Here is a 13,070-nt window from a genome sequence, read left to right as displayed (position 1 = left end):
AAGCTAGCAAAAAGCAGCAGTCACAAATGCAGGCCTAGCATTTGTGCTGCAAGGTGAGCGTGGCCCAGTCTCCGGTGGCTCCCTTCACAGTGGTTCCTTTCCAGTTTGATTTCTTCCCTTGGTCCCTGTGGTTCTGCTTTTCTCCTGTGGACATGAGTCCTGTTTTTGTATTAGTGAGGAGGTGGTGACCTTGGCCATTATTGGGAAGAGGGTAGTGAGGCGGGACAGGATGGCTTCTTTCTCCTGTCAGTCAGGGACAGCACTGTGGGCCCCTCTGCGGGGCCAGGCAGAGGCTGTGGCGAGGTGCTCACCTGTTCCTTGCTGTGTAGACAAACATTCTTTCCTTCTGGAAACATGGTTCTTCTCAAAGCTTCTGATTAGGAGCTTGCTAGAACCTGGAAAGGCAGATTTTATACAAATCATTTCCCCTTTTTTTTCTTTCTTACCCAAGTTCAGGTCAGTATCCTAGAAATTAAATGAAAGGTGGCCTGAATTCCAAATAAGAATATTAAAAACAAAGTTTTAGTTCTGTAGGCCCTTTTACTTAAGTTGGTGGTTTTGTTTATAAAACATTTTTGATGAATTTTTCTTATTCTGGTTCACTTTTCTGGTTGAGTTTTTGCTGATGCTGGTGTCAGATATGAGAGAGAGAGAAAAGCATCGAGGCCACTGGAATCCTTTCTGCGGCTCTTGGATGCCAGTCTCGTGCAGGCCAGGCTGGGGTGGTAAGGGTGGAGGTGAGACGGGAGAGCAGCTGGCCGATGTGGCCTCTGCTCTGAGCTCAGGAGACGGAATCTGTGTGTGACTGTCAAGCTGTAGAGGTTGGTCAATGACAGAGCGTATTTATATCGCATGTGGAACCTTCCCACACTTGAGGTGACCCAAACCTATGGTGTGCATCGTGCTCCTTATGTGAGTTCACCTGGACTGCGAGGCCTTCTCCAGGAGGTCTCTTTTGTGTGGCTCACAGAGTCACACTGTTGGTTGGCTGGCCCTGGGTGATCGAGAGGCTTGTCCACTGTGCACTCACTCTGCCGAGCCGTGGCCGGCAGCTGCAGGTGTGCAGTGCTACATACTACTGGTGCTGCAGGGCTGCCCGGAAGCCTGCTGGGCTGGCTCTGGTGTGGTGGCTATGGCCGGGCACCCCACCAGCCCTCGTGAGGGCTGCCTCCCTCTTGCATGTCTATATTTCCTTCCTTTATATTTCAGTCACACTAGATTGGAAAAAAACAAGGTGTTTTCCTAAGATTGGTATCTCAAGACATTGTAGGTCGTGTTGTGGTTTAAATTCTTGACAAATGTGTATGTGGTAAATAAATTTTTATTGGAATAATTATTACATGATTCTACATCACCCCAACGAAGAGAATATATTAAATTGCACACTTGCATGACAACGGCCTGTGAAGGAATTGATGTGATTTGTTTTGTAACTTCATTTCTTATTCCCTTAGTAGAGCAAATTCTTACTTTTTCGCCTTCACTGGTGACAGCTTTTGTGGGAGCCCACATCAGTCAAGTTGGACTTGAACCAGATGCCCTGTACTGCACTTAGAGTGATGTAATGGCCCGAGATGTCTGCCGCGGGCGTGCGTCATCGGCACACTCAGTGACATGCTTGCTCTCACAGTCATTGTGTGGAAGACATATGGTACTCTGTTTTTATTGGCATTAATAAACACATACAGTGAAGAGAACAGATAACACATTGTAAGACCAAGGTAAGAACCTGATCAAGGCCATTGACTCAGTCACGTCCATCTCATGGTAGAGACACCCATACTCCGAGAGCAACGTAGAGTTCAGTTGGGAGGAGGCCCTCGGAGGGCCGCCCCAGAGCTGCAGCAGTGACACTGCCTCAAGGGTCATTTCCCCCAGGTCATAACTCCCTGCATCTTTGTGAACAAATGTCAGCACCCATTGCTCCAGAGACAAAGAGCAAACAGCACACGGAGGGGTCCTCGTCAGCTGTTTTAATTGCCAGTGAAATGCAGTTAGTGCTGTAGATACGAACCCAGTTTCCAGCACAACAGGCAGGAGGCATTTTGAGTCTGTGCTTTTCTATGAACAGTTTTACTATGACACTAGACACAGTTTTGGGCCAAGTACCATTCACAGTCCATTGTGAACCATCCACCTCTTGACTCGGTGATGGTCACCCAGGGCTACTTCTGCCAGCCACCTTGCCAGTCACTTCTGTGGGGCGTCAGCAGCACATGTGTCATGGTCCTGGTGCCAGCCATGCCATGCCCAGTGTCCGCACATTTGCATGGGGAAGCGGCACGGGCCCCAGCTCCTGCAGCAGCTGCGCTGCTCACAGCCAGAGGAACGGGGCCCAGCTGTTCCTGGCTACTCCTCAGATGTGTCTGGTCTGTAATGAAAGTTCCCGAGGAATGCTTTTGTTCCGAACACTAAGTACTGTAACGCATGTAAGCTCTCGGGGTGCTTGGCACCTTGCAAGGATTCAGCGGCTCGCTGTTGTGACAGTAATGGTTATGATAATAAAAAGATGAAATCACCATCATTCCATTTTTATCCAGAAGCATAACTTTTGCCTTGGCATGAACAGTGATCCTCTCAACTACATTATGCATGTGGGGCAATACCGTGGTCTGACAGAAGCTGGGTCTGTGTGGCACATTGGGTGCTGGACTCGGGCTGGGGGCTGGGGGCTGCTTCATGGATCTGCTCAGAGTAGTGGGAGATGTGACCTCAGATAGCCTAGGAGCAGTCTGAGTTTTGCTACCCTTAGAGAACCCAAGGAGCTCTGGTAAACTTAAGAGTGTCAAAACATTAGCCACTGACTTTTAAAATAAGAGAAACACGATGGAATAAAATGGATCTGGTTCAGGTGGCGTCCTGCAGTAAGGATGCTGGCCTCAGAGTATGGGCCCAGTGAGGGACTGCATTTGAAATTGGAGCACGGTGGGTTTTGTGTGGGAAGCCAAGGAGGGGTGCTGTTCTCTGGAAGGGAGGAGGGGGCTGTCCCAGGGATAGAACAGTGCTCACAGGGCCATATGCTCCTCAGCTGGGAAGACCTTGTGCCCCAGGGACATTAGGAGTCTGCTGTGTAGGTTTAGGGTTAGGGTAGCAGCATCTGCCCTCTAGGGAACAGTCTTGCATGTGGCAGAAGTACCCAGCTTTGAAGACTAGTATTGGTGTTGTGGCAGAGAAGCAGTTTCCTTGGGGTCAGAGGTGGAGTTGTTTGAAAGCTCAGGCTTGGACAAGCTGCCAAGAGTACAAAATTCATTATTCTGCGAATTGAACATGGAATTCCTTCGTTTACTACAACTGTCAGAACAGCAGTGGTACATGTCTGGCCTAAGGACGTTTGAGCTGCCCTTTTTTGAGACGAGTTCTGCTCGTGATCTCGTCTGACTTGCTTCAGACACCCACAGGTCCATGTTTGCCTGGCCAGGGAGGTGGCTCTCTTGCGTAAGACGAGCATTGGAAAGTGGTGTGCCAGCGGAGTGTCAGGGATGGTGCTGTGGAGTGCAAGGGTTCTGCCGTTCTGCCTGGCTGGCCTTTCTGCAGAGTGCTGGGACATATCCATGTTTCCCCACTGAAAGTGGTAACTTCCTGTGTTTTTAAGAGAATGTTCCTGGAAAGCATCGAGAGACTTAGGCCCAGCTTTATCATGAGGAGGTGTCTCCTGGCAGAGGGGCCAGTGATGCAGGAGGGAGCTGGACAGCCTGCTTCGAGTGGCCCTTCAGGCCCAGGAAGACCCAAATAGGGTCTTAGAGATTGGAAGCCAGCGAGTGAGGAAAGGCAGAAGGAAGCAGCTGCGCTGTCAGTGATGGTCTGTAGTCCCCCATCTCTCAGCCCAAGGGTGTGGCCAGGCAGTGTGCGTGATGCTGGGACCCTCTAAGGGCCTGTCACAGGAACACACTGAGAAGAAAATTGAGATTGTAGGTTAGCATCTAGCTGCCCAAACAGAAGAGGTTGCCCATGCACATGTGTCAGTCAGGAGGACTGAAAGTGTGTGACCTGAGAAGGGTGTGGTGGCAACCTGGTGCAGTGCAGGACAGAGCCGGGGCCCTGTGGACCTCCCAGTGCTGGAGTGTCAGCAGTGGAAGGCTTAGTGAGCTTGCTTCATTTCTGAGTCTCTGATTCTAGTGCAGCCTTCTGAACTGGCTGACCTGAGCCACTGCACACCCTTCTGTCCAAGCAGACGCATGTGCTGGGCCAGGCCAGCCCTTTGGACTCAGTGTGGAACGTGGAACATTTTATGTTTTAAAACTCAATATTTTTATTATCTTAGTTTAGGAACTCTAGAGGCAGACACAGCAGCTGCTGAGGACCTTGCTGTTGCCTCTCAGGCTGTCCCGCGCACCCCAGGCTTCCCAGCATGCCCAGGCTCTGCTCCTCATGGCATTTCAAGTGTTTTTGATTTAAAGAAATATGCCTATTCCTGGAATTGGGGTGTGGCTCAGTGGCAGAGTGCTCTGTGGCATGCTTGGACCTCGATTCCATCCCCAATACTGCACACACACAGATGCTGACTGCTGGGTGTTCTAGGACTTTGGGTAAATGAAATCTATTTTGATTTCCTTGGGTAATATTTTTATCAGAAATGACCGCTAATTGACCTGCCAGGGATGGAGGTGGACCGTCCCTTAGCCAGCGGGAGAGCCTGTGCACTTGTCCTGGAAGGGTGAGGGCTGGAACTCCCAGTGTCTCTCCTGCCTGGGAGTCCCTCTAGCTACCTGGCAGCCCTGTCCTGGTAGGTGCCATGTACCTATGTAGTCCCGTGCTGGATCCACACTTGTAACTTTTCAGGGTTATATGTGGTCCTTGAGTTTTACATGTAGCTCTGGCAATGTTTGAAGCATGCTAACCATCCGGGGATATTGTTTGCAAGAAATGATTGGGGTGGACTGGGGTCCTGGCCTGACTGCAGAGATGTTGCTTGGCTGCATGAGCCAAGGCAGGAGGCAGACTGGAGATGGTCTTGTCTGTTCTCAAGCCCTCCAGACAAGGCTCAGCCAGCCAGCCCAGCACCCTCACCAGCCTGCTTCCCAGCAGGGTGCGGCCATTACTGAGGCACAGCTGGGACCATTTTAGAGACTCCCTGTGCTTTGGACAAGGCAGGTCTTGAACTAGGAGCAGCAGCCACATGGCCAGCTATGGCCACAACTCCCCTGGGTCCTTGCTGCCCTTTCTCACAGAAGCTGGCGTAGATTAGAAGCTAACGGAGAAGCATGTGATGGCCCTGTGGACTAGAGATCTTTATGTCCTCAGTGACTCACTCTTGGCCCTTACCCTGTCATTTAGGAACAGCTGGGAAGGTTCCAGTCTGTGTAACCTGGAAGGGTCATTTTAACAAAAATTATTTTGAATTCCAGATTTTAGATGACGACTTATTTTAAAATCATTTTAATTCTGCTCTAATATTTCACTGTGATGTTAACTTGGAAGACCTGTTTTGAGATTAGTCCTTTTGATTTAAAACTCATTAAATCTGCTGAGCACAGGATTCCTATCATTTGTAAATCCAAAACACTCTGTGAAAGTACTTAGTAATCAGTTTCTTTTACAAAAGCGTAACTTAAACACAAAAGTAATGTTGGTTTATAGAAATATTTATTGTTCAAGGTCTGTGATTGTATTTCAAAAATGATGTAGTCTTCAATTTGTGAAGGGATTTGTTTTGTCAAAAAATTAAAAACTCACTGTGTGACAGCACCCGGAAGGGGCGGGGCTGTGGTGAGTGAGCCTTCTGTGGCTGTGCTTGCTGGCAGCTGGCGGAAGGCGGTCACGGTCCTGTTCCCGTCCTGTCCCCTTGGGCGGTGCCACATTGCAGGCCCCGTGCTAGATGAAGGAGCCTGTGTTCCCTGCCCTGAAGGAGTATTTCTAAGGAGAACAGGCAGCTTGGTGTCATCACTGAGTAGAGATTGGAGAAAGGGTTTTCAGACTGAAGAAAACTTGGGAAGGCAGGAACTGAGCTGCTGGGAGATGGTTGCTGCCCATCTGGCCTGGCTGGGTGAGGAGGCGGCAGGAAGGCTGTCCTTTGGGGCGCTGGCTTTTCCTTTCCAGCACTTCCTGTCAACGTGGGAGGGATGGTGGGGGTTGTAGAAGAGCTCTGGGATTGTGGAGCCCATGCAGGTGACATTCACCTCCACAGCTGGCTGTCACCTGGTGTGGAGGCGGAGCCTGCAGCTGCAGGGAGGGGCGCTGAGAGCCAGGGACCCTGCCTACTGGCTGGCGGGGAGGTGGGGTGAGGGCGGGCCTGCCACCTGCCATGGACTGTGATATTGTAAGGTCTGTATTCTGTATGTGGGATTGGGCCCCAGTCAGGAAATGAGCCTCATGTGTGTCATGAACATTTATAATGCCATTCAAATATGTATTTCCTGTTTATTTCCTCAAAACAGACTTTGTTAATTTAGGAGATATCTCCAAGTGGAAACGTGCTAACTTTCTGTAAATCTTAAATAAAAGGTGCTGTTCCTTCCTCTGACCCAGGACTGGTTTGTGTTTTCTGTCTTTCTCTCCATGTATTTTCTCCTTTTTTAGCTTTTAAATTCATTCCAGCCACACTCAGGGAGGAACCGGGTTGGTGGGCAGAGTGTTGGGCTCTCTTCCCGAGGGCTTGCGTTAAAGGCCTTTTTTTTGGGCTTCAGTTCCCCCACCAGATGGGTCAGCATCTGGCAGCGGTGGGGCTGCTTCCTGATGTCCTGGGCTCCCCCAACACCCACTCCATTCTCACCTCTGAAGTGCTCAGACCCCCACCTGTGACCTCTGTCTGACGGACATGTTGAATTTGGGGTTTGAACTCAGCATTTCAAGTTGCCTGTTTCTGGATGTTGACGTTAAAGAAGTGGGAGGTGAGCTGATGGGCGAGGGACGGGCAGTGGGCCCTGCACTTCCAGCTAGTCAGCCTTCCGGTGACAACCTTAAGACTCGACGCCCTCTAATCTAGTGTTGGTTCATGCTATTCCCATCTTCCTGCAAAAGGTGAGAAAAATGAGTTTTTTGTTGGACTGTTGTCACGAGATGTATCTTAGTGAGGCTCCAGTAGTGGCATTCAGGGCCCTGTCACTGCTCCATGAGCCATTCGGAGCCACGGAGGCCCCCAGAAGCAGCCCACCACCTGCCTGCCAGCCAGCCAGCCCGCAGGAGCTTTTCTTTCTTTTCTTCTAACCACTCCTGTAGTTTCAGTGAGCTAAATTTGGAAAAAGCTCTTAATAAGGGTGTTGAGTCAGTCAGATTCCCTGGTGGAGTTGCAGTTTCATTTTTAATGTGGCCCTATTTTAATACCTAGCTTGGTGCTGAAGGACAAGCAGCAAGACTGTGATGTCTTTATGGTGATTATTGAGGCGTGCAAGGATGCAGTTTCTATTTTGTTCCAGCTCCAAAATTCAGTTTTCAACATTTATTTACCTATCATCAAATACAATTTTTAAACACACCTGAATTTGATAGACAAGAAGGTCTTCTGTCTTCTCAAATGCTTATTGCTATGGCTGGTCCAGTGAGGGCAAGGTGCTCTGTGAAGAGTGAGGTTGTTGCTGGTCCTGATGCCCACTGTGGAGTGGAGGGCATTTGGGTGGAGGAACACCATCCCCCTGGGCTCCAGGTGCTCTGGGTTTCCAGGACTTTCTGGCCCTGCTTTCAGACTTTGTGTTCCCAAGAAGGCCCCACTGCACCTCCTCCTGGATGGGAGGGTAAGAGACAGCAGCAGTCAGTGGGTGGAGTTGGGATGACCGCTGACCTTGGGACAGCACGTCAGTGTAGGAAGAGTGGGGCCTGCACCCCCACGTGAGCAGGCTGCACTGCCGCCACGTGCAGCCTTAGTTTCCTTTCAAGACCCATTTGGTGATTGGACCTGAGCAGACTGGGTAAGGAAGGGAGGGTTCCTGGTCCCAAAGCCTGTGTTAGCTTGCCTAGAAGAGCAAACTGGGTTTTCGTGCGTTTCTTCATTTCAAGGAACGTGCTTTTGTGTACATGAGTATTCTCAATGCTGAGTGGAGTGTGTCCACCTCTGGACACTGCGCAGCTCTGTTGATGGTTGCACCACTGCAGAGGCCAGAGGCTGGAGCGCGTCACTCCGAGATGGGTGGGGGAAGGCCAAGCCTGAAGGGCACAACAGCCACCATTTTCTGTGACTAGTGAACTGTCCTCCGCCTCCTTAATCTTCAGGTCTCGGACAGCCTAGTGGACGAGCCCTCAGAGTCTCCTTATGAGAGTGCAGACGAAACACAGACCGAAGTGTCCATCTCATCTAAAAGGTCAGAACGAGGAATGACGGCCAAAAAGGAGTACGTGTGTCAGGTGAGGGGCTGCAGCACTGATCCCTTGCAGGGTGTCTGACGCAGGCTGGGCAGGCCCCCTTCCTGCAGACCCCCAGCCTGTCCCCACTTAGGTGAGCATCACTGGCTCCCACTCCCCTAGGGCATGCCTCTGTACTGTGCTGGAGGGACGTGGGGCGTGTGATGTGTGAGTTGCCCAGGCCAGCTCTGGGCTGACGTGGCACTGTGCACCAGGCACGCCCGGGTCCCTCTAGTGGTAATGCCTGGTGATGGGGCCTGGCAGTGTCTGGCGTGCTGCTTGCTTGGAGCCTGTCCCCTCTGACAGGATGAAAACATGCCTTGGGGTTTGTTGATTTCCTTGCCCAGCTCAAGCACCTGTGAGTGTGCCTTCAGGGTTTGGGGCCTGTTGTTTCATTAGCCTCTGCTGAGGGACTGACCACTGTATCACCTGGCTCTGATGTGACCCTGAACTCATCATGGCTGCTTCTCTTCATGGCTTCTTTTCAGTCGCAGGGTAAGCAGGACACAGAAGGAGCTCCTGCTCTGTGTGGTTCATGCTGCCTGTTCTGTCCCACAGCTGTGCGAGAAGACGGGCAGCCTCCTGCTGTGTGAAGGGCCCTGCTGTGGGGCTTTCCACCTCACCTGCCTGGGCCTCTCCCGGAGACCGGAAGGGAGGTTCACCTGCAGCGAGTGTGCCTCAGGCAAGTTGTGGCTTCCCCTCCTGCCCAGAGCAGTGCTGCTGCACCGCCTCCTGCTCCCACCTCCCTGCAGCAGCCAAGCCCAGATATCAGCAGAGAGCATGTCCCTCCCACCTGCAGCCTGCTCCCTGGGTGCCCTCCAGCAGGTGGGAGGCTCAGGGTGTGAGTGCCACCCTAGCACTCTGCATATAGTTCAGGGCACAGTGACTGATGGAGTCTGACGGTGGCTGGGCCCCTGCATGTCCCCCCGTGGGCCTGAACTCACTCTACCTGTGGACAGCCAGCCTTCTTAGCCAGGTCACCTGGTTGGTCACAGAACACTGTCATTGGTAGGGACGGAAAGCATTAGTCTGAGCTTCCCTTTCAACAGCAGGTGGATCCAGGCTTGCCAACTGGTCAGTGCCTTTGCCCTGCTGCCTGCTTGGGGTCACCATGGCAGGACAACTGCACAGCAAGCCTGAGGCGTCCTTGGCTGTTATCAAAGCAGCCTAGGTGGGAACCCAAGGAATGCCTTGCATGGGGTGCTGCGGCCTGCATCTGTGAGCGGCCCTTCACCACGGTTAGGGAGGGGCCCCTGGCTTCGTGGTAGGACTTCCCTGTGTTTGAGGGGAAGCTGGAGCCCAGTAGCTGCAGGGTCACCCTTCACAGCTGGCTTTATCCCCATGAGGATAAAGTCAGCAAGGCTGGAGACAGCCAGGTGCCCCCATGGGCAGGTGGGGCAGAGTGCAGCTGGGCTCTGGCGGCCTGGAATCACAGTTGAATTCTTGGCACCCTCCTCTCTCCCTCCTTGACTGGCTATTAGGGGTCCACTCATGCTTCGTGTGCAAAGAGAGCAAGATGGAGGTGAGGCGCTGCGTCGTGACTCAGTGTGGGAAGTTCTACCATGAGGCTTGTGTGAGGAAGTTCCCTCTGACGGTGTTTGAGAGCCGGGGCTTTCGCTGCCCCCTGCACAGCTGCGTGAGCTGCCATGCCTCCAACCCCTCACATCCAAGGCCGGCGAAAGGTAGGCTATGCCTGGCTCCCTCCCGCGGGGTATGCTGGGCTTGTTGCCAGAGGTCAGGGGCTCCGCCTCCAGCAGCTTCCCCTCCTCTTGGTACTGGACACAAAGCTGGTTGCTGGGATTTCTTCACTGCCAGACCTGCCCCCACTTGTACCCTCCTCCTCTTTTCATCCCAAAATTGTCTTGAGGGTTCTTGGTTTTAAGAGACGGGGACCCATAGGGCCCCTGATGGGTTCTGGCTGTCAGGGCACCTCATGCACCCAGGAAACATTCTTGGATGGGATTACATCTGAGCTAGCATTTTAGGGCAGCTGTCTGGGCTGAGGGCACCAGGGCTTCTCCCCTGGGGGTGGCAATGCCTGGAGATGTTTTGGGGACGAGCTCCTGGCTTCTGGCAGGGAGGGTCGGACAGTGTGTGGGACAGCCCTTCCGGTGCCTGCCATGCCCAGACTGAGGGTGTGGCATCTGGGAGCTACCCTGCAGGCTGTCCTGAGTACCTTCTGTCACCTGGAGGTGGTGCCTTCACAGGCTCTCTGGGTTTCTGCGGTGTCCTGATTGCCATCAGGGTTGGTAGCAGCCACCGGGATCCTCAGGGTGTTCTCGCCCTCAGGGAAGATGATGCGCTGTGTGCGATGCCCTGTTGCCTACCATGGAGGGGACGCCTGTCTGGCAGCAGGGTGCACGGTGATTGCGTCCAACAGCATCATCTGCACGGGCCACTTCACCGCTCGGAAGGGAAAGCGGCACCACACCCATGTCAATGTCAGCTGGTGCTTCGTGTGCTCCAAAGGTGAGGGGCCTCTGCCCTGTGGGCCTGCTGTAATGTACCTAGACTCGCTGCCAGCCTGCCCGCCCGCCCTCAGGGCTGGGTCTGTGCTGGCAGGGTGCTGCCTGGCCTGGAGCTGCAGGATGGAGCTGAGGCCCAGGGAAGCAGGCTCACCCTGCGCCCACTCTTGCAGGGGGCAGCCTGCTGTGCTGCGAGGCCTGCCCAGCAGCCTTCCACCCTGACTGCCTCAGCATTGAGATGCCCGACGGCAGCTGGTTCTGCAACGACTGTAGGGCAGGCAAGAGGCTGCACTTCCAGGACATCGTCTGGGTCAAACTGGGGAACTACAGGTGTGAGGACAGCCCTGTGCTCTTGTCTTTCTCTGTTCACGTGTGTCTGTTTGACTTTACAGTACTTAAAAGCATTGAAATGATTGCCGCTCTCTCTGAAGAGTCTGTGAACCCTGTTTTTAATATTTATAATAGATGGTGGCCGGCAGAAGTTTGCCATCCCAAAAATGTTCCCCCAAATATTCAGAAAATGAAGCACGAGATTGGAGAATTCCCTGTGTTTTTCTTTGGGTCTAAAGATTATTACTGGACGCATCAGGCGCGAGTGTTCCCGTACATGGAGGGGGACCGGGGCAGCCGCTACCATGGGGTCAGAGGGATCGGAAGAGTCTTCAAAAACGGTACGGAAGTCTCCTGTAGGGAGCAGGACAGCTCTCTGTGTGCCTTTTGCTAATCATCCTTTCTGCTCTTTAGAAATTTGATGTTTGTAAAAAACACTGGACTAAGCATTCTCTCAGAAGGCAGGCAGTCTGCGGACTGGCGTGTCTGCTGAAGCGTGGAGTGGGTCACACTGCTGGGCAGGCGGGGGTGCTCCGTGAGTAGTACTGTGTGGAGCAGTACTACTTGTACTTGTCCTCAGACCTGGTGGACACTTTCCCCAGCTGGCCTCTGCAGAGGCAGCTGTGGAGGGGTCTCTGCCTTCTGGACCAGGGGCCCGGAAGCTTAGCAGCCACCCTGCCCTTCAGCAGACCACGCAGAGTCAGGTGGGTGGGGCACTGGTTGTGCAGTCAGGCTGGGAGGCAGGTGGGAGCAGCATTTGGTGAGGCTGCCATGACCCAGGCAGGAGGGAGACAGGGTGGAAAGGCTGTTCCACGGGCGGGACTGGCGCTTAGGCTAGGTCGAGACTGCTAAGGTGCAGGGAAAGTCTTGCTGCGGCTCATGCAGGGTCAGCTGGAGCTGCAGGACCTGTGTGTGTGGCAAGAGGGTGTCTGGGCCTGTTGAGAGTTTGTGGGTGCGCGGGCCAGCGGCAGCCAATAACTTCTCCTTCAGGACCTCAGCACATGGGGCTCCCAGAGTTCTGAATAAGAACAGGTAGGCATCCAAAGACTCTTGAAGGTCTGGGAGAGAGAGAGAGAAGCTCCTGGGTATGGTGTGGCCTGGCTGGCGAGCAAGATGCGGCTCCTGGCTGGCGTCCGGCACCCTGCAGAGCCAGTGCCAAGCAGCCTTGGGAACCGGCGCCGTGCCGTCTGTGCGCCAGCCGGGGCCGCACTCCACTCGGAGCCCTCTTATTTGAGAGGACCAGAGGTGTTTTTGTTTGCTGTCTCAAGACAGTAGGCTCAAAGCCCCATGGCTGGCGTGCTTTGTCCTCAGACCCTAGTGCAGGGTGGGGAGCTGGCAGAGCCTCCCGCTGGGCCTCCTGGCACTGTGTGAGGCTGCCCTGCCCTGCCCTGCCCTCTGGTCACGGATGGTCTTGCAGCGCTCCTCTGTGTTCTACACTTATTTGTTTCTGGTACCGTGGATTGACTGGACCAGGGGTGCTTAACTTCTGAGCCCCATCCCCAGCCTTATTTATTTAGTTTTTTAAGACAGGATATTGCTTGGTTTCTGAGGCTGGCTTTGAACTTGAGATCCTCCTGCCTCAACCTCCTAAGCTGCTAGGATCACAGGAGTGCGCTGCTCTTTTGCATTTTTGGCCATGTCTTATAAACCTCCCCTTTTAGAGCTTTCTATAATCTTTAGATTCATGGAAATCAGAAACTGAATTCACCAGTGAGAGTTTAGAGTAAGCCATTAAAATGTAGAGCTTGAAGGTAGAAGTATTTACCTACTAAGAGATCTTTTTCATATTTTATTGACTCTTTAGCATTGCAAGAAGCTGAAGCTCGGTTTCGTGAAATCAAACTTCAGCGGGAAGCCCGAGAAACGCAGGAAAGCGAGCGCAAGCCCCCACCATATAAGCACATCAAGGTGCGTGCCAGGGCTGCGTGCACCACATTCTCCAAGCAGCTCAGGGTAGGCTCTGAGGCTGCACATGGTCACACCCGGGCTGCAGCTGGTGAGAGG

The 13,070-nt window shown here is 53.1% G+C and overlaps 1 protein-coding gene across 2 annotated transcripts in view; it reads left to right on the top strand.

The window, feature by feature from the left end:
• Window positions 1–13,070, top strand: part of Nsd2 (nuclear receptor binding SET domain protein 2) — an 86,108-nt gene that overhangs the window by 56,669 nt on the left and 16,369 nt on the right. Inside the window, exons 10-16 of one of the 2 annotated variants that reach the window (XM_026380373.2) lie at window positions 8,143–8,274; window positions 8,830–8,953; window positions 9,753–9,953; window positions 10,561–10,740; window positions 10,910–11,066; window positions 11,202–11,407; window positions 12,871–12,974. In XM_026380373.2, coding sequence (XP_026236158.1) covers window positions 8,143–8,274; window positions 8,830–8,953; window positions 9,753–9,953; window positions 10,561–10,740; window positions 10,910–11,066; window positions 11,202–11,407; window positions 12,871–12,974 — 1,104 coding nt within the window. Of the gene's footprint in view, window positions 1–1,493; window positions 6,409–8,142; window positions 8,275–8,829; window positions 8,954–9,752; window positions 9,954–10,560; window positions 10,741–10,909; window positions 11,067–11,201; window positions 11,408–12,870; window positions 12,975–13,070 lie in introns of those variants that run through there. The other variant, XM_026380374.2, reaches the window with a different exon arrangement.

Source organism: Urocitellus parryii, chromosome 10, assembly GCF_045843805.1.
Source record: "Urocitellus parryii isolate mUroPar1 chromosome 10, mUroPar1.hap1, whole genome shotgun sequence".
Lineage (NCBI taxonomy): Eukaryota > Metazoa > Chordata > Mammalia > Rodentia > Sciuridae > Urocitellus > Urocitellus parryii.
This window is presented reverse-complemented; position numbering and strand designations above follow the sequence as displayed.